This window comes from Carcharhinus amblyrhynchos, chromosome 1 (genome assembly GCF_965287045.1).
Source record: "Carcharhinus amblyrhynchos chromosome 1, sCarAmb.v2.hapA, whole genome shotgun sequence".
NCBI classification, from domain to species: Eukaryota; Metazoa; Chordata; class Chondrichthyes; order Carcharhiniformes; family Carcharhinidae; genus Carcharhinus; species Carcharhinus amblyrhynchos.
This window is the reverse complement of record NC_137324.1, coordinates 6,698,564-6,717,915: the sequence shown is the minus strand read 5'-3', so window position 1 is coordinate 6,717,915 and position 19,352 is coordinate 6,698,564. Positions and strand designations below refer to the sequence as shown.

General features: G+C 48.6%; 1 protein-coding gene across 1 annotated transcript; it reads right to left on the bottom strand.

Moving 5' to 3' along the window:
- Window positions 1-2,742: 2,742 nt before the first annotated feature.
- LOC145344438 (sepiapterin reductase-like) lies at window positions 2,743-18,797 on the bottom strand. The gene is made up of 3 exons (XM_080191609.1): window positions 18,439-18,797; window positions 6,867-7,157; window positions 2,743-5,347 (listed from the first exon to the last, which is right to left on the bottom strand). The coding sequence occupies exons 1-3, from the start codon at window positions 18,779-18,781 to the stop codon at window positions 5,157-5,159; spliced, it is 825 nt and encodes a 274-aa protein (XP_080047735.1). The 5' UTR covers window positions 18,782-18,797; the 3' UTR covers window positions 2,743-5,156.
- Between the last annotated feature and the right edge of the window lie 555 nt (window positions 18,798-19,352).

The window sequence follows — 19,352 nt, the reverse complement described above, 5'->3', positions numbered from 1 at the left end:
GAAGAACTCCTGCAGAGATGTCCTGGAACTAAGATGCTTGACCTCCAACCACCACAACCACCTTCCTTTTGTGCCAGGTATGACTCCAACCAGCAGAGAATCTTCCCCCTGATGGCGGAGGAATACTACTGGCCTGAAAAGGTCACCTCATTTCCCTTATCTGGAAGAATGAGAACATTCTAGAATTTGCCAGGTTGTTTGGTATGGAGGGCATTAGGTATGAGGAGCAGTTGGAGAAACTTGGTTTGTTCTCACTGGAACGATGGAGGTTTGAGGGGAGACCTGATCAACATCTACACAATTATGAGAGGCACGGACAGAGTGGATAGTCAGAAGCTTTTTCCCAGGGTGTAGGAGTCAATTACTAGGGGGCACAGGTTTAAGGTGTGAGGGGCAAAGTTTAAAGGAGATGTAGAAGGCATGATTTTACACACAGAGGGTGGTGGGTGCTCGGAATTTGCTGCTGGGGGAGGTAGTGGAAGCAGATACGATAGTGACTTTTAAGGGGCATCTTGACAAATACATGAATAGGATGAGAATAGAGGGATATGGTCCCCGGGAGGGTAGGGAGTTTTAGTTCAGAGAGGCAGCATGGTCGGTGCAGGCTTGGAGGGCTGAAGGGCCTGTTCCTGTGCTGTAATTTTCTTTGTTCTTTATGCCAGGAGATTTCAGAGGCACAGTGATCGCGACCATCTCCAAAAAGATGATAAGTCTGATAGTAACGACAGAGAATTCTCCCTGCTGTCAGTCACAGGGAAGGACATTGCAAGAGTCTTCCTCCATCACCCTCTCCCGATTAACTGAAGAGCTTCTCCCAGAATGGATTCACCCACTAAAGGGCACAATGATCTGCAACGGACGGCAACTACAAGAGGACTGCAGCGAGCAGCACCAACACTCGTACAGGAGCGGTTTTCACTTCCACGGACCTTCGATACTGTCACCATGAGGGGTTATGGAGCGTCATCCTCCATTCTGACTGCCTCCAAAACCTCCTCACCATCTTCCACTTGCTCCCACAGTGATGTGTAAACCATGAAACTGATCAACTTCCGACCCAATTCACAGACTGGGGTCAAGTAAGGCAGTGTCATTGCACCAAGGCACTGCCTGATCTTTCCTAGGGTTAGAATCATCGAGGTTTACAACATGGAAACAGGCCCTTCAGCCCAACTTGTCCATGCTGCCTAGTTTTTACCATTAAGCTAATCCCAATTGCCTGCATTTGCCCCATACCCCTCTATATTTGCTGATGACACCAAAGTATTTGCTGATGACACCAAAGTCGGAGGTGTGGTAGATAGTGAGGAAGGGTGTCATAGTTTGCAGGAAGACTTAGACAGGTTGCAGAGCTGGGCCGAGAGGTGGCGGATGGAGTTTAATGCAGAGAAATGTGAGGTAATTCACTTTGGTAGGAATAACAGATGTGTTGAGTATAGGGCTAACGGGAAGACTTTGAATAGTGTGGAGGAGCAGAGGGATCTAGGTGTATGTGTACATAGATCCCTGAAAGTTGGGAATCAAGTAGATAAGGTTGTTAAGAAGACATACAGTGTCTTGGCGTTTATTGGTAGGGGGATTGAATTTAGGAGTCGTAGCGTTATGTTGCAACTGTACACAACTCTGGTGCGGCCGCACTTGGAGTATTGTGTGCAGTTCTGGTCCCCACATTACAGGAAGGATGTGGAGGCTTTGGAGAGGGTGCAGAGGAGGTTTACCAGGATGTTGCCTGGTATGGAGGGGAGATCCTATGAGGCTGAGGGATTTGGGGTTGTTTTCGCTGGAAAGAAGGCGGCTAAGAGGGGATCTTATTGAAACATATAAGATGATTAGAGGTTTAGATAGGGTGGATAGTGATAGCCTTTTTCCTCTGATGGAAAAATCTAGCACGAGGGGGCATGGCTTTAAACTAAGGGGGGGGTAGTTATAGGACAGATGTCAGGGGTAGGTTCTTTACCCAGAGGGTGGTGAGGGATTGGAATGCCCTGCCTGCTGCAGTTGTAAATGCGCCTAGTTTGGGGGCGTTTAAGAGGTCTGTGGATAGGTTTATGGACGAAAAGGGATTGGTTTAGGTTAGTGGGTCATTGTTGTTGTTTTTTTTTTAACTGGTCGGCGCAACATCGTGGGCCGAAGGGCCTGTTCTGCGCTGTAATGTTCTATGTTCTATACCCATCTTACCCATGTAACCGTCTAAATACTCTTTAAAAGACAAAATTGTACCCACCTCTACTACTATCTCTGGCAGCTTGTTCCAGACACTCGCTGTGAAAAAAAATTGCCCCTCTGGATACTCTCCCCTCTCACCTTAAACCTATGCCCTCTAGTTTTAGACTCCCCTACCTTGGGGAAAAGATATTGACTATCTAGCTGATCTGTGCCCCTCATTATTTTATAGACCTCTATAAGGTCACCCCTCAGCCTCCCACGCTCCAGAGAAGGAAGTCCCAGTCTATCCAGCCTCTCCTTATAACTCAAACCATCAAGTCCCAGTAGCATCCTGGTAAATCTTTTCTGCACTCTTTCCAGTTTAATAATATCCTTTCTATAATAGGGTGACCAGAACTGTACACAATATTCCAAGTCTGACCTTACCAATGTCTTGTACAACTTCAATAAGCTGTCTCAATCTTCGATTAACCAAGGCATTGGGTATATAAGTGATTGCTCCAGTAACAAAGAACATGAGTTAGACTCGGGAAACTGGTGCAGGCAAATATGACAGAGGCATTTAAGTGGTTTTGCGATAAACACATGAATATTTTGATTTTATTTATAATTGTCACATGTATTGGTATACGGTGAAAAGTATTGTTTCTTGCACACTATACAGACAAAGCATACCGTTCATAGAGAAAGAGAGGGTGCAGAATGTTGTGTTACAGTCATAGCTAGAGTGTAGAGACAGATCAGCTTTCCAACAATGCTCACATCCACATCCCATAAATTGAAAAAAGAATTGCCTCCTCTAACCATGACTTCTAGATTGACTCAAAGTTCTGTCCTGTTCTCTGTGCCACTGGCCCATTCTCGAACATTAGGCTCACGCAAGGATGACAGGTCATTGATGATAGCAGCCCCAGATTTAATACTTTTCAACAGCTTAAACAGGGCCGCACAATGGTGTGCGCTGCTGCCTCACAGTGCCAGGGTGCTGCGTTCGATTCCCAGCTTGGGTCACTGTCTGTGCGGAGTCTGCCCGTCCTCCCCATGCCTGCGTGGGTTTTCTCTGGTTTCCTCCCACAGTCCAAAAATGTGCTGGATAACTGCAGCGGCCACACTAAATTCTCCCTCTGTCTACCCAAACAGAGGTTGGAGTGTGGTGACTAGCAGATTTTCACAGTAACTTCACTGCTGTGTTAATGTAAGCCTACTTGTGACACCAATAAATAAACAAAGCAGTTTTTGACTGTGACACAGGTACAGTTTAAGAAAGATTTGTCAGTGCCTTGCGTATTCACAAGATGACCCAAAAAAATTTATAGTGAAACAGTTTTGTTGTGAAAATCCCCGAGTTGCCACACTCTGGTGCCTGTTCGGGTAACACTGAGGGAGAATTTAGTACGGCCAAAGCATCTAACCCGCACATCTTTGACTGTGGGAGGAAACCAGAGCACCCGGGGGAAACCCATGCAGACACGGGGAGAATGTGCAAACTCCACACAGACAGTGACCCAAGCCGGAAATGGAATCCGGGTCCCCGGCGCTGTGAGGCAGTAGTGTTAATCACTTCTTTTGGAAGTGTTTGTCAGTGTTACAATGTACAAACTGCAGCAGCAATTGTGCAATGTGTTCACGGGTAAATATTGACTCAGGGAAACAAAAGCCTCCCTTTCCCTTCGTTGGAATAGTGTTACATTTATCGTTCATTCAACACACTCACACAGGTATACGCACACTGGCTCACACTCACACAGGTATACGCACACGCACTCACACTCACACAGGTATACGCACACTGGCTCACACGCACACTCGCTCACACGCACACTCACAGTGAGTGAAAAACAAGAGATTCAGTTGGAAAGGATGCCTAAGAACAGAAAGACAAGGGCCGGACTCCCATCACCGATCAGGCAGGATTTTCCCACCCGACTGCAGTGACTGGAGATTTGCCTCGGCTCCAAATTCTCACTGCAGCGGGAGCGTGGTGTAAACGGCCAGTTAGACTGTGCCCATGGTCAGAGGTGGGGGGGATGTGGGAAGAACCTACAGAGGATGGTGATGGTGTGTAATGTGCTGCCTGGGAAGGTGGTGGAGGCGGGATACCTCACATCCTTAATAAAGGACCTGGATGAACGCTGTAACGTTCGGGACTATGGGTCAAGTGCTGACAGATGGGATTTGGTGGGAAGTCAGGTGTTTCTCGCAGGCTGGTGTGGACTCAATGGGCCGAAGGGCCTCTGTGATCCTATGAAATAGAGGAATAAAGGAGTTACAGGAACAGTGAGTGAGAAAAAAAGACATACAACGAGACAAAGAATCGTGAACAGTGAGTGACACACACTGACAGAGACAGATATTAGCAATATAGGGTGACGGTAAGCACAAGAGGCAGACAGAGACAGGCAGATATTTATAGACAGACAGTGAGTTTGAAGCTCCTGTTTCACAAATAGGGGAATTTTGCTAAAATCCCCAGACAATAAGCGAGGTGTGTTGTTGAGAAAGCTGGTCGATTGTGAATGCTCCGAGAGAGTGAACAGAGAGTGGAATTTACCCAGCACGGATCGACAATGAGGTCACGATTCTTCCGAGTCCTTGTTTGGAGAGAAAGACAAAGCAGTGGCCTCATTCGCACTAACCACCCTCACCACAGGAGATACAGGGAGGCTGCTTCCCCTTGTGGGCGAGACAAGAGTCGCTGGGCGCAGAGAAAGAACAAGACAGCGCTCGGGAGAATCTTAATCCCTCGCAGAAGTTTGGAATACTCTTCCGACAGAAAGCTGCGGAGGCGGGGACACCGAATGCGTTGAAGGCGGAGCGGGAGAGATTTCAGAGAGACGAGGGAGCATGGGGGAACAGACAAGGTCAGACCAGACCAGCCATCACCTGATCCAATGATGGTCATGGAGCTGAATGGCCTATTTCTGGTCCAAAGTCCCCTGTATCCCACGTCACTGCGTCATGCCAGCAGCAACACCCCCCCCCCGCCGGGTTTACTGGTCATAGTAATCGATGTGCGCGCCGGACTGGAACTCGTTGAGAATGAGCATGTTCACCAGCTTTGTGGCAGATACGTTGCTATCCACGAGCTTGCCTTCCTGGTGCAGGTTGATGAAGCTCTGCCGCAATTCCGTGTCCGCAGTCTCACACCGAGCTTGCTGCTGCATCTCAGTGTCCAACGGCCCTGCAGAGGGAAGGCAAGAGTTAACCTGGGTCTCAGCTCAATGTCAGCACCCTTCCCCATGAATAGTAATCATGTATTTGAGAGAGATTTTTACCATCTCCTGATAGTCCACAGCACTTTACACACAGGAAACACAACACAAAATCAATCTGTATCAGTGAATGATTAATATTCATTGCATTACCCCCGAGAGTAACCCTCACTCTGTTACCCCCCAGAGTAACCCTCACTCTGTTACCCCCCAGAGTAACCCTCACTCTGTTACCCCCCAGAGTAACCCTCACTCTGTTACCCCCCAGGGTAACCCTCACTCTGTTACCCCCGAGAGTAACCCTCACTCTGTTACCCCCAGAGTAACCCTCACTCTGTTACCCCCCCAGAGTAACCCTCACTCTGTTACCCCCCCAGAGTAACCCTCACTCTGTTACCCCCCCCAGAGTAACCCTCACTCTGTTACCCCCGAGAGTAACCCTCACTCTGTTACCCCCCCAGAGTAACCCTCACTCTGTTACCCCCCCAGAGTAACCCTCACTCTGTTACCCCCCCCAGAGTAACCCTCACTCTGTTACCCCCCCAGAGTAACCCTCACTCTGTTACCCCCCCCAGAGTAACCCTCACTCTGTTACCCCCAGAGTAACCCTCACTCTGTTACCCCCAGAGTAACCCTCACTCTGTTACCCCCAGGGTAACCCTCACTCTGTTACCCCCCAGGGTAACCCTCACTCTGTTACCCCCCAGGGTAACCCTCACTCTGTTACCCCCCAGGGTAACCCTCACTCTGTTACCCCCCAGGGTAACCCTCACTCTGTTACCCCCCAGGGTAACCCTCACTCTGTTACCCCCCAGGGTAACCCTCACTCTGTTACCCCCCAGGGTAACCCTCACTCTGTTACCCCCCAGGGTAACCCTCACTCTGTTACCCCCCCAGGGTAACCCTCACTCTGTTACCCCCCCAGGGTAACCCTCACTCTGTTACCCCCCAGGGTAACCCTCACTCTGTTACCCCCCAGGGTAACCCTCACTCTGTTACCCCCCAGGGTAACCCTCACTCTGTTACCCCCCAGGGTAACCCTCACTCTGTTACCCCCCCAGGGTAACCCTCACTCTGTTACCCCCCAGGGTAACCCTCACTCTGTTACCCCCCAGGGTAACCCTCACTCTGTTACCCCCCAGGGTAACCCTCACTCTGTTACCCCCCAGAGTAACCCTCACACTGTTACCCCCCAGAGTAATCCTCACTCTGTTACCCCCAGAGTAATCCTCACTCTGTTACCCCCAGAGTAATCCTCACTCTGTTACCACCCAGAGTAACCCTCACTCTGTTACCACCCAGAGTAACCCTCACTCTGTTACCACCCAGAGTAATCCTCACTCTGTCACCCCCCCCCCGAGTAACCCTCGCTCTGTTACCCCCAGAGTAACCCTCACTCTGTTACCCCCCCCAGAGTAACCCTCGCTGCGTTACCCCTCAGAATAACCCTCGCTGCGTTACCCCCCAGAATAACCCTCGCTGCGTTACCTGGAGCGTAGTTGAGAACCCTGACATCTGGCTCCTCTACTGCCAGGACACTGAACAGCATGTCACGGGCAGCTTTTGCCGCACAGTACAGTGCCCAGGATTTGTGAGGTTGGAGGGCACACAGTGAGCTGATGTTAACCACCATCCTGAGGAAGTTCTCTCGTTTGGGAAAAGCCTTCAGCAGGGAGGCAGTGAGGCACATGGGGGATGTGAAATTCAGGGCCAGGTAACTGTTGACCTCTGCGGGTTCGGTAAAGTCCACGACAAACTTGGAAACATTCCCCAAAGTCCCTGAGGGGAGAAAGAAAGTGACATTGCATTCCGTACGTGTCTAATGCTGACCGACAGCGCCCTCTACCCTCAATCCAGCAACCTTTGCTCCCAGTATTTTAACACACACCAGCTCACACAATCCACCAGCCCACACTTTACAGACTGTGATTTAATCCATTTATCAGGCTGTAAACATACCTTCACAAAACTGGCAAAGGACAGAAGGAGAGGTGACAGTCTAATGGCATCATCACTGGACTCTTAATCCCGAAACCCAGCTAATGGACTGGGGACACGGGTTCAAATCCTGCCGCAGTAGATGATGGAACTCGAATTCAAGTTTTGAAAAACCTGGAATTAAGAATCTACAAATGACTATGACAGCATTGTCGATTGTCAGGGGGAAAAAAACCTCTAATTCACTAATGTCCTTTAGGGAAGGAAATCTGCCTTCCTTACCCAGTCTGGCCTACATGTGACTCCAGAGCCACAGCAATGTGGTTGACTCTCAACTGCCCTCTGAACAAGGGCAACTAGGGATGGGCAATAAATGCTGGCCCAGCCAGTGACACCCATGTACCATGGATGATTTCTTTTAAAAACCACATTTATTTATTTATTTTTTATAAGCGTCACAAGTAGGCTTACATGAACACTGCAATGAAGTTACTGTGAAAATCTCCTGGTTGCCACACTCTGGCGCCTGTTCGGGTACACTGAGGGAGAACTTAGCATGGCCAATGCACCCTAACCAGCACGTCTTTTGGGAGGAAACCGAAGCACCCAGAGGAAACCCACGCAGACATAGGGAGAACATGCAGACTCCAGACAGACAGTGACCCGAGCCAGGGATCGAACCTGGGTTCCTGGCGCTGTGAGGGATACTTGTCCTTCTAGAATGAGACATGGAATATAAAAGCAGGGAGCTCATTCTGGAACTGTATAAAACACTTTTTAGCCCACACAGTATTATCTGGTCGTCACATTATAGGAGGAATATAGGATGAACGCACTGGAGAGGGTGCAGAGGAGATGGATGCTGCCTGAGCTGGAGTGTTCCAGTTAGGAAGAGAGGCTGGATAAGCTGGGATTGTTTTCCTTCGAGCAGATAAGGCTGAGGGAGGAACCTCATTGAAGTGCACAAAATTACAAGGGACAGAGCTATGATAGATCAGAAGAAACTTCTCCCCTTAGGGCTCAATAACTAGGGAGAAGATATTTAAAGTCAGGCGCCGGAGATTTCGAGAGGGTTTGAGGGTAAACCTTTTCCACCCAGTGGGTTGTGGGAGTCTCAAACTCACTGCCTGAAAGGGTAGGAGAGGCAAGAAGCCTCACAACATTTAAGAAGCATTTAGATGAACATCTGAAACACCATAGTTTACAAGGCTACGGACAAAGTGCTGCAAAATGGGATTAGAATAGGTAAGTGGTAGATGGCTGGGGCAGACACGATGGGCTGTAACTCTTTCTGTGCTGTAACTCCAAGATTCTTTAATGTGATGAGATTTGAACCCATATCCCCGAACCTGTGTCTCTGGATTACTAATCCAGTCACTTCGGATGGGATTTTCCAGTTGTGTCCGTGGTGGGATCTGCTGCGAGTGAGAAGGGAAAACAAGGCTCCGTTCACTTTCAGCAGCAGTGGAAAATCCCAGTTGCAAACCAGGACAGGCCATTATCACTGCGACACTCAACAGCACCTCCTCCCTCGCCGTACCAAATCCCTTCACTCCCCAAATTCCCAAGCTCACCTTCTGGAAGCAGTGACCAAGTGCTGTCTGTGCTGCTGCTTACTTTGCACAAAATCAACTCTATTTGCATCTGATGTGAATCTATAGGGACGTGTCAGCACTGAGAGCTCCACAATCTAGTTCACCAACTATCCACGGCTGCCTCCCCTCTCGGGGATTTGTTAATTCCTGATTAAGACTCAAATTTTGAATGCAAACTTTGCCAAATTTTGGTTAGAGATTAACTCTTAAAGTTAACACTTAAAATTCCCTCGCTTACCAAAGGTCAAGCTTGCACTCTGTGGCGAGCTGTATTCTGTGACCAGCTCCTATAGAACATAGAACACTACAAGTTGCGTCGATCATATCCCTACCTAAGGGCCTATCTATAACTCTCACTCCCATTAAATCCCATGTACTCATCCAGAAGTCTCTTAAAAGACCCCAGCGAGTTTGCCTCTATCACCACCGATGGCAGCCGATTCCACTCACTCACCACCCTCTGAATGAAAAATTATCTTCACGCTTGCTTAACTAGGACACTATTAAAAACAGCAGGAGAGTAGAAACCATTTGAACAAGCATGCTAAATGGGATAGATTTGAGAGACAGATTCTGAACTGTTCCAGGGGTTCAACACCCGGGCATCAATGAGGCAACTAACTCACCTCCTGGCTCACAATCACCTCCATCCAGAAGGCACGGATACCTGGGAACACCACCACCTGCAAGTTCCCCTCCAAGCCACTCACCATCCTGAGTTGGAAATATATCGTCGTTCCTTCAGTGTCGTTGGGTCAAAATCCTTCCCTCCCGAATGGCATTGTGGGTCAACCCACCCGCACAGGCTCTGCAGCGATTCAAGAAGTGGAGATGCCGGCGTTGGACAGGGGTAAACACAGTAAGAAGTCTCACGACACCAGGTTAGAGTCCAACAGGTTTATTTGACAGTAATCCCACAAGCTTTCAGAAACGGTGTCCCTTTGTCAGGTGTGTGGAAGGTTCCACACACCATAGAAGAACCATAGAAAATTACAGTTCAGAAACAGGCCTTTTGCCCCTTCTTGTCTGTGCTGAACCATTTTTTGCCTCGTCCCACTGACCTGCACTTGGACCATATCCCTCCACACCCCTCTCATCCATGAACCTGTCCAAGTTTTCCCTAAATGTTAAAAGTGAGCCCGCATTTACCACTTTACCCAGCAGCTCATTCCACACTCCCACCACTCTCTGTGTGAAGAATCCCCCCCTAATATTCCCTTTAAACTTTTCTCCTTTCACCCTTAACCCATACCCTCTGGTTTTTTTTCTCCCCTAGCCTCAGTGGAAAAAGCCTGCTTGCATTCACTCTATCTATACCCATCAAAATCTTATACACCTCTATCAAATCTCCCCTCATTCTCCTACACTCCAGGGAATAAAGTCCTAACCTATTTAATCTATTCAACACCTGACAAAGGAACACTGTTTCTGAAAGCTTGTGGGTTTACTATCAAATAGACTGGTTGGACTCTAACCTGGTGTCGTGAGACTTCGTACTGTGATTCAAGAAGACAGCTCACCACCACCTTCTCAAGGGCAACTAGGGATGGACAATAGATGCTGGCCAGCCAGTGATGCCCATGTCCATGAATGAATAAAGAAAACCCCCCAAAGCCTATCCACCAGTTCCCCTCCAAGTCGCTCACTATCCTGACACTGAACTAGATCGCCCACTGTTGCTGGGTTAAAATCCTCCCTAACAGCACTGTGGGTGTTCCTACACCACATGGACTGCAGCAGTTCAAGGCAGCTCACCAGCATCTTCAACGGGTAAAGAGGAGTGGGCAATAAATGGTGGTCTAGTCAGCGGCTTCACATCTCAAAAACAGATAAATGGATAAGGGACAAATGCAGGTATGTGGAGTTAGGTTGCGGATTAGATTTGGATTTGCACTGAAGTGGCCTGATCCTCTCATCCCTACACTTCCAATCACACAACTTATCCAAAATTTATCAATAAAGCAAAATCAGCTGATTTTCTCATTATTACGCTGCGATATGTGTGGTTAATGTGCACACATTGGATTCCTGAGGTGTCGGAAGCCACTACAGAGATAGAATCCATAGAATACCTGCAGTGCAGAAGGAGGCCATTCGGCCTATCGAGTCTGTACTGACTCTCCAATAGAGCGTCCCACCCAAGCCCTATCCCTTTAACCCCATGTATTTATCCCACTAATCCCCTTAACCTGCATATCTCCGGATACAAAGAGGTAATTTAGCATGACCAATGCCCCTAACAGTAGTGAGTGGAATCGGCTGCTGTCGGTGCTGGTAGAGGCAAACTCGCTGGGGTCTTTTAAAAGACTTCTGGATGAGTACATGGGATTTAATGGGATCGGGAGTTGCAGATAGTTCTATAGCTTGGTACGTATGGATATGATCAGTGCAACTTGTGGGCCGAAGGGCCTGTTTGTGCTGTAGTGTTCTACGTTCTAACATTCACATGTTTGGAACCAAAGAGCATTTTGGCATGACCAATCCCCGTAATGTGCTCATGTTTGGACACTAAGGGACAATTTGGCATGGCCAATGCCCCTAACCTGTTTACCTTTCTTTTATATTTACAGGACCGAGAAGGAAAGTGGACACAGCATTGGTCTCTGTGCTACACTGCTGGGTGACGTGTGTTTACTGTTAACCACTTTGCTGTGAGCTCCAAGTTGTTTCCAGCAAGTCAACACCGTTTACACAAACAACTAAAGGTCATGTGGTTATCCCCGAGCTCCCCCCTGAAAGCGTCAGTACATCACTCATTTCTAGAATAAAGAAACGTCATAACCTACCACCCCCCCTTCATCTATTCATGATGTGGAGATTCCAGTGGGGCGGGCACAGTAACAAGTCTCACAACACCAGGTTAAAGTCTAACAGGTTTATTTAGTAGCACGAGCTTTCGGAGCACTGCTCACTCATCAGGTGAGTGGCAATGAAGGAGCAGCACTCTGAAAGCTCGTGCTACCAAATTAACCTGTTAGACTTTAACCTGCTGTTGTGATATTTACTATATTTACTTATATCTTAAAAATGATCTTTAAACCTGTGGCTGCCTCCCATCTCACAAGGTAATGGTTGGTGCTGGGGTGGTCCAGGTCCAGCATTGCTGGGTGTCGCTCAGGAGCATGACTCTGGCAATGGCAGGCTCTGTCACACACGCGGTCTCTGTCTCACACACGTGATCTATGTCTCACACACACAGTCTCTGGCACACATGGGTTCTATGTCGCACACACGGTCTCTGTCGCACACACGGTCTCTATGTCTCACACATGGTCTCTGTCGCACACGGGGTCTCTGTCTGTCATGGTCCCTGTTTCACATGACCTCTGTCTCACACACAGTCTCTATCACATACATGGTCTCTGTCAACGACACAGTCTCTGTCACACATGGTCAGTCAGTGGTTAGCACCGCTGCCTCACGGTGCCAGGGACCTGGGTTCAATTCCTGGCTTGGGTCACTGTCTGTGTGGAGTCTGCATGCTCTCCCTGTGTCTGCATGGGTTTTCTCCGGGTGGTCCAGTTTCCTCCCATTGTCTAAAAGATGTGCTGGTTAGGTGCGTTGGCCATGCTAAATTCTCCCTCAGTGTACCCAAACAGGCACCAGAGTGTGGTGGCAAGGGGATTTTCACAGTATCTTCATTGCAGTGTTGATGTAAGCCTTACTTGTGACACTAATAAATAACCTTCAAACATAAACACAAGTGGTCTCTATCACACAGTCTGTCACGCAGGCTGTTTCTGCTGCTGACCTTGCTGAGAGAAAGACAGTTTAAAATGAGATGTTACGGTAAACTTGTGCAGAACTTTGGCTGGAGCACAGCACTCAATTCTGGGTTCTGTCTCAGTAAAGGGATATAGATGAGGTACATTCCTCCCTAGATACAATATATACTCACATCTATATGTCCATACAAACCTAGAGATGTTTATATATATATATATATATATATTTACTGGAGAAGGAATAAGATTTACAAAGATATATTAGAACGGTGAGGGGAAAGATTGAACAAACTGCTATTCTACCTGTTCAAAGATGTGTAGATTAGGGGGATTAACCATGATAAATGTACAGGGTTATGGAGATTGGACAGAGGGGGCATGGTTGGACAGAGGGGGCATGGTAGCACAGTGGTTAGCACTGCTGCTCCACAGCTCCAGGGTCCTGGGTTCGATTCCCGGCTCGGGTCACTGTCTGTGTGGAGTTTGCACATTCTCCTCGTGTCTGCGTGGGTTTCCTCCGGGTGCTCCGGTTTCTTCCCCACAATCCAAAGATGTGCGGGTTAGGTTGATTGGCCGTGCTAAGAAATTGCCCCTTAGTGAGCAGGGTAGCGGAGGTTAGAGGGATTAGTGAGTATAATATGTAGGGATATCTAATCTAATTTAGCCTTGAATATCCTCAATGAGCCAGGCCCCCTCTGCACTCTGTGGGGAATAATGACCCCCCGAGAGAAAAAAAATCCTCTTCATTTCCATCTCAAATGGGAGATCCCGGTTTTTTAAAATTGTGTCACATATGCAGAAAATGCTGGGAAGTTCGCTGATGACACGAAGGTCGGTGGTGTTGTGGATGGTCTGGAAGGATGGCAAAAGTTGCAGCAGGACATAGATAGGATGCAGGACTGGGCGGAGAAGTGGCAGATGGACTTCAACGCAGATAAATGTGTAGTCGTCCATTTTGGCAGAACCAACGGGATGAACGAGTACACTATCAAGGGCAGAAGTCTGAGTAGTGTTGAAGAGCAGAAGGATCTTGGGGTCTGGGTCCACAGGACTCTTAAATCGGCCTCGCAGGTGGAGGAGGTGGTCAAGAAGGCGTATGGTGTACTGGCCTTCATTAATCGAGGGATTGAGTTTAGGAGTCGGGAGGTAATGCTGCAACTTTATAAGACCCTTGTCAGGCCTCATTTAGAGTATTGTTCTGGTCGCCTCACTATAGGAAAGATGTAGAAGCTATTGAGAGGGTACAGAGGAGATTTACAAGGATGTTGCCTGGACTGGGAGGCATGCCTTATGAAGTTAGGTTGAGGGAGCTGGGACTCTTTTCCCTGGAGAGACGAAGGTTGAGAGGCGACCTGATAGAAGTTTACAAAATGTTGAGAGGAATAGATAGGGTGGACTCTCAGAGGCTATTTCCCCAGGTTGAAATGGTTGCTACGAGAGGACACAGATTTAAGGTGCGGGGAGGGAGGTTCAGAAGTGATGTTAGGGGTAAGTTTTTCACTCAGAGGGTGGTGAGTGAATGGAATCGGCTGCCATCAGTGGTGGTGGAGGCGAACTCGCTGGGGTCTTTTAAAAGACTTCTGGATGAGTATATGGGGTTTAATGAGATTGAGGGTTATAGATAGGTCTGTAGGTTGGTAGGTGTTGATGTGATCGGCACAACTCGTGGGCCGAAGGGCCTGTTTGTGCTGTAGTGTTCTATGTTCTATGTTCTAAAACTCAGCAGGTCTGGCAGCATCTGAGGAGAGAGGAGCAGAGTTACTGGCCCCAGAATCGGGGTGGACGAGGCTCACAGAACATTGGCCTCTTTGGAATCTTATGAGCCTCAGGCAGGCAAGATGGTAAAATCCCAGCAAATGTTTCGAGTCTATATGACTCTGCTACAGAATTGAAACGGGGATAGAAATGTGATGAATTAACAGTGTGTAACAGGCTGGGGCAGAACTTATAAACAGTGCCTCCCTGGTTCCAGTCTCTCCCACATCCTCTCTGCATTCACCTTGTCAAGTCCCCTCAAGACTTTATGCATTTCAATAAGGTCACCCCCTCACTCATCTAAACTCCAATGGATATAGACCCAACCTGTTCAACCTTTCCTCATTAGATAACACTTCAGTCGAGTGAACCTTCCCTGAACTGCTTCTAATCCATTTATATCCAATCTTAAATAAAGAGAAAATAAACATTTATCAATCTCATTTAAATTCTTCCTATTTGTTCCAGGGATGTGGATGGCACTGGCTGTCCACCATTTATTGCCCATCCCTAATTGCCATTCAGAAGGTGGTGGTGAGCTGACCTCTTGAACTGTCGCTGTCCATCTGGTGTAGCTGTGTGTGTTGTTGGGAAGGAGGTTCCAGGATTTTGACCCAAGGGACCGTGAAGGAGCGGCCATATATTTCCAAGGATGTGGTAGTGCTAGAGGGGTGGTGCAGTGGTTAGCACTGCTGCCTCACAGCACCAGGGACCCAGCTTGGATTCTCGGCTTGGGTCACTGTCTGTGAAAAGTCTGGGGTGCACTGCACTCCAGCCAACCCAACTTCACCTACTCCAAAACAAACAAACTTAGACGTTGCATTTCTGTAGCACCTCTCTAAAGGGGCGGCACAGTGGTAAGCACTGCCGCCTCACAGTGCCAGAAACCTGGGTTCGATTCCTGGCTTGGGTCACTGTCTGTGTGGGTGTTTGCACATTCTCTCTGAGTCTACGTGGGTTTCCTCCGGGTGCTCCAGTTTCCTCCCACAGTCCAAAGGTATGCGGGTTAGGTTGATTGGCCATGCTAAATTGCCCCTTAGTGTCAGGAGGACTGGCAGGGCAAATACATGGCGCTACGGGTTTAGGGGCTGGGTCAGTGCAGACTCGATGGGCTGAATCACCTCTTTCTGCACTGTAGGGTTCTATGATTCATGAGGGGGTACAGAGGAGATTCTCCAGGATATTACCTGGGTTGGAGAATTTGAGCGATAAGGAGAGACTGGATAGGCTTGGATTGTTTTCAGAGAAGGCTGAGGGGGGGCAAGATTGAGGGTATAAGATTATGAGGGGCATGGACAAGGTGAATAGGGAAGAGCTGTTCCCCTGGGTTGAGGGGAGGTCAATCATGAGGGGACATAATTTTAGGGTGAGGGGTGGGAGATTCAGAGGGGATTTGAGGAAAGATTTTTTCACTCAGAGCTAAAGTTAAAGTTTATTTATTAGTCACAAGTAAGGCTTACATTAACACTGCAATGAAGTTACTGTGAAATTCCTACGTTACTGGAGGATGCGGAGGCTTTGGAGAGAGTACAGTTTACCAGGATCTTGCCTGGTATGGAGGGTATTAGCTACGGGGAAAGATTGACTAAACTGGGATTGTTCTCCCTGGAAGGGGACGACCTGATAGAAGGTTATAAAATTATAGAGGGGCATAGATAGGGTGAACAGTTGAAGCTTTTTCCCAGGGCAGAAATGACAATTACACGGGGGCACAAGTTCAAGGGGGAAAAGGTTCAGTGAAGATGTGTGGGGGAAGCGGTGAGAGTCTGGAATGCACTGTCTGGGTAGATAGTGGAGAGCAGAAACCTTACAACCTTAAAGTATTTGGATGAGCACTTGGAATATTGTAACATATGGGACAAGTTGCAGGGAAATGGGAAAACACAACTTTACTGGTAGCTATTCATAGAATCTCTATAGCGCAGAAGGAGACATTCTGGTCCATCAAGTCTGCACCGACCACAATCCCACCCAGGTCCTATCCCCGTAACTCCACATATTTAACCTGGGAACTCCCCCGACACTAAGGTGCAACTTAGCATGGCCAATCCACCTATTGTAGGAGCAGTCTCGATGGGCTGAAGGGCCAATTTTGCACTGTACGACCCTAGGTTTTTGTGATTATGGGACAGCACGGTAGCACAGTGGTTAGCACTGCTGCCTCACGGTGCCAGGGATCTGGGTTCAATTCCCAGTTTAGGTCACTGTCTGTGCGGTGTCTGCACTTTCTCCCTGTGTCTGGATGGGTTTCCTCCGGGTGCTCCAGTTTCCTCCCACAGCCCAAAAGACGTGCCGGTTAGGGTACATTGACCACGCTGAATTCAAGACCCACTGCTGTTCATGTGTCTGTCCAGCTAAGTCTTAAATGTCACTAATGTGTCTGCCTCAACCTCACTTAGTAAGAAGTCTCACAACACCTAGTTAAAGTTACTTTAACCTGGTGTTGTCAGACTTCTTACTGTGTTTACCCCAGTCCAATGCTGGCATCTCCACATCATGTCAACCTCACTTGGCATTGCATTCCAGGCCCCCACCACCCTCTGTGTAAAAAAAATCTTCCCCTGCACATCTCCACTGAACCCTTTCCCCTTTATCTTGAACTTGTGCCCCCTTTACAATTGCTATTTCTGCCCCGGGAAAATGTTTCCAACTGTTCACCCTGTCTATAGCCCTCATAATTGTATAAATTTCTATCAGGTTGCCCCCTCAGCCTCCAAGTCTTTCCAGGGAGAACAACCCCAGTTTATTCAATCTCTCCTCGTAGCTAATACCCTCCCTACCAGGCAACAAGCTGGTAGACCTTTTCTATACTCTCTCCAAAGCTTCCACGTCCTTCTGTCTTAACCAAGGTTTTATATAAGAACATAAGAAATAGGAGCAGGAGTAGGCCATCTAGCCCTTTGAGCCTGCCCCGTCATTCAGTAAGATCATGGCTGATCTGTCATGGCTCAGTTCCACTTTCCCGCCCTCTCCCCATAACCCTTAATCCCCTCGCTTATCAAAAACCCATCAACCTGCATTTTAAAAATATTTAGCGAGGCAGCCTCCACCACTTCAAAGGGTAGAGAATTCCAGAGATTCACCACCCTTTGAGTGAAGAAGTTCCTCCTCAACTCTGTTCTAAACTGCCCCCCCCCCCTTTATCTTGAGGCTGTGCCCCCTAGTCCTACTGTCCTTTCTGAGCAGGAAGACTCTCTCCACCTCTAGCCTATCCATCCAATTCATCATCTTATACGTCTCAATGAGATCTCCCCTCATTCTTCTAAACTCTAACGAGTACAAGCCTAGTTTATTCAGCCTCTCCTCATAGCTCAACCCCCTCAACTCCGGTATCAGCCTAGTAAACCTCCTCTGCACTCCCTCCAAGGCCAAGATATCCTTGCGTAAGTACGGCGACCAAAACTGCACACAGTACTCCAGCTGCGGCCTCACCAATGCCCTGTATAGCCGCAGCAAGACCTCCCTACTTTTATATTCAATCCCCCTCGCTATGAAGGCCAGCATCCCATTCGCCTTCCTGACCACCTGCTGCACCTGCAGACTGGGTTTTTGCGACTCATGCACAAGGACCCCGAGGTCCCTCTGCACCGTCGCCTGCTGCAGTTTTTCGCCACGTAAGTAATACCCTCCCTACCAGGGAGCAAACTGGTAGACCTTTTCTGTACTCTCTCCAAAGCTTCCACTTCCTTCTGGCTTAACCAAGGTTTTACATAGCTAATGTAATTTGTGGCGACTGGGGGATTTTCACAGTAACTTCATCGCAGTGTGAATGTAAGCCTACTTGTGACACTAATAAATAAACTTTAAAAACTGAAGGAAGAGTTCAGTAGGTTAGAAAGAAGATATTTGACCTTGTGGATAATCCTAAACTAAACAGACCACAGTCACAAACAAATCTAATCAGGAAGTGCAACAATGCTGATCAAAGTACACTTGTGCAGAGCTGCACTTGGGTCTTGTCTCCATCCAGTGGCTCCAGTTTGAACTCACATTAAAGAAGGTAAATGTCTTTAAGCAGGAGCTGGGCTGCCTCCAGCCGATCCTTACCCGCGTTGTTGATGAGCAGTAACCTGTCGGGGGCTCCGTCCACCTCCCGAAGGCGGCTCACCTCAGCCAGGAGCCGCTGCAGCCCCTCTCCCCCGGCCAGGTCCGCCTCCACTCGGCTCACCCTGAGCCCGCCGGCCGGCCCCGCGGCTCCCAGCAGCTGCCCCTCCAGCTCCAGCAGGCAGCGGCCGGACCTGGCCACCAGCACCAGGCGGGAGCCGGGCTGCAGCCGGGGGGCCAGCACCACGGCCAGCGCCCTGCCCAGACCCCGGGAGGCTCCGGTGATAACGCACAGGCTCTTCCCCAGCCCCCGCGGCCGCTCCGCCGCTCCCAGCCCTGCATCCATTGCTCCAGCAACTTCCTCTTGCATCAGATCCGACTGCAGCCCAGTCTATGCAAACACTGGCTTCACAAATAGAATGAAACATTGCAATGAGAGAATGCAACGAAGGACTCATTGTTATTACCATATCGCAGCGAAATACTGCGGAAATCTGAAATAAAATCAGAAAAGTTCTCTACTTAGAATCTACTTACAGTGCAAAAGGAGGCCATTCAGCCCATTGAGCCTACGCTGACAACAATCCAACCCAGGCCCTATCCCTATGTATCTACCCTAGCTAGTCCCCCTGACAATAAGGGGCAATTTAGCATGGCCAAGAACATAAGAAATAGGAGCAGGAGTAGGCCGTCTAGCCCTTCGAGCCTGCCCCGCCATTCAAATAAGATCATGGCTGATCTGAAGTGGATCAGTTCCACTTTCCCGCTTTCTCCCCATAACCGTGAACCAGAAATCTAATCCACCCAACCTTCACATCTTGGGGCGCTAAGGGGTAATTGCACATGGTCAACCAAAGTGACCTGCACACAGTGGTGGTTAGCACTGCTGCCTCACACTGCCAGGGTTTGATTCCTGG

Coding starts and splice junctions, on each gene's coding strand:
- LOC145344438 (XM_080191609.1), bottom strand. CDS start 18,781: ATGGATGCAGGGCTGGGAGCGGCGGAGCGGCCGCGGGGGCTGGGGAAG. Junction 7,158..18,438: donor ACTGCTCATCAACAACGCGG/GTAAGGATCGGC, acceptor TTCTCCCCTCAG/GGACTTTGGGGAATGTTTCC. Junction 5,348..6,866: donor GGTTCTCAACTACGCTCCAG/GTAACGCAGCGA, acceptor TTCCCTCTGCAG/GGCCGTTGGACACTGAGATG.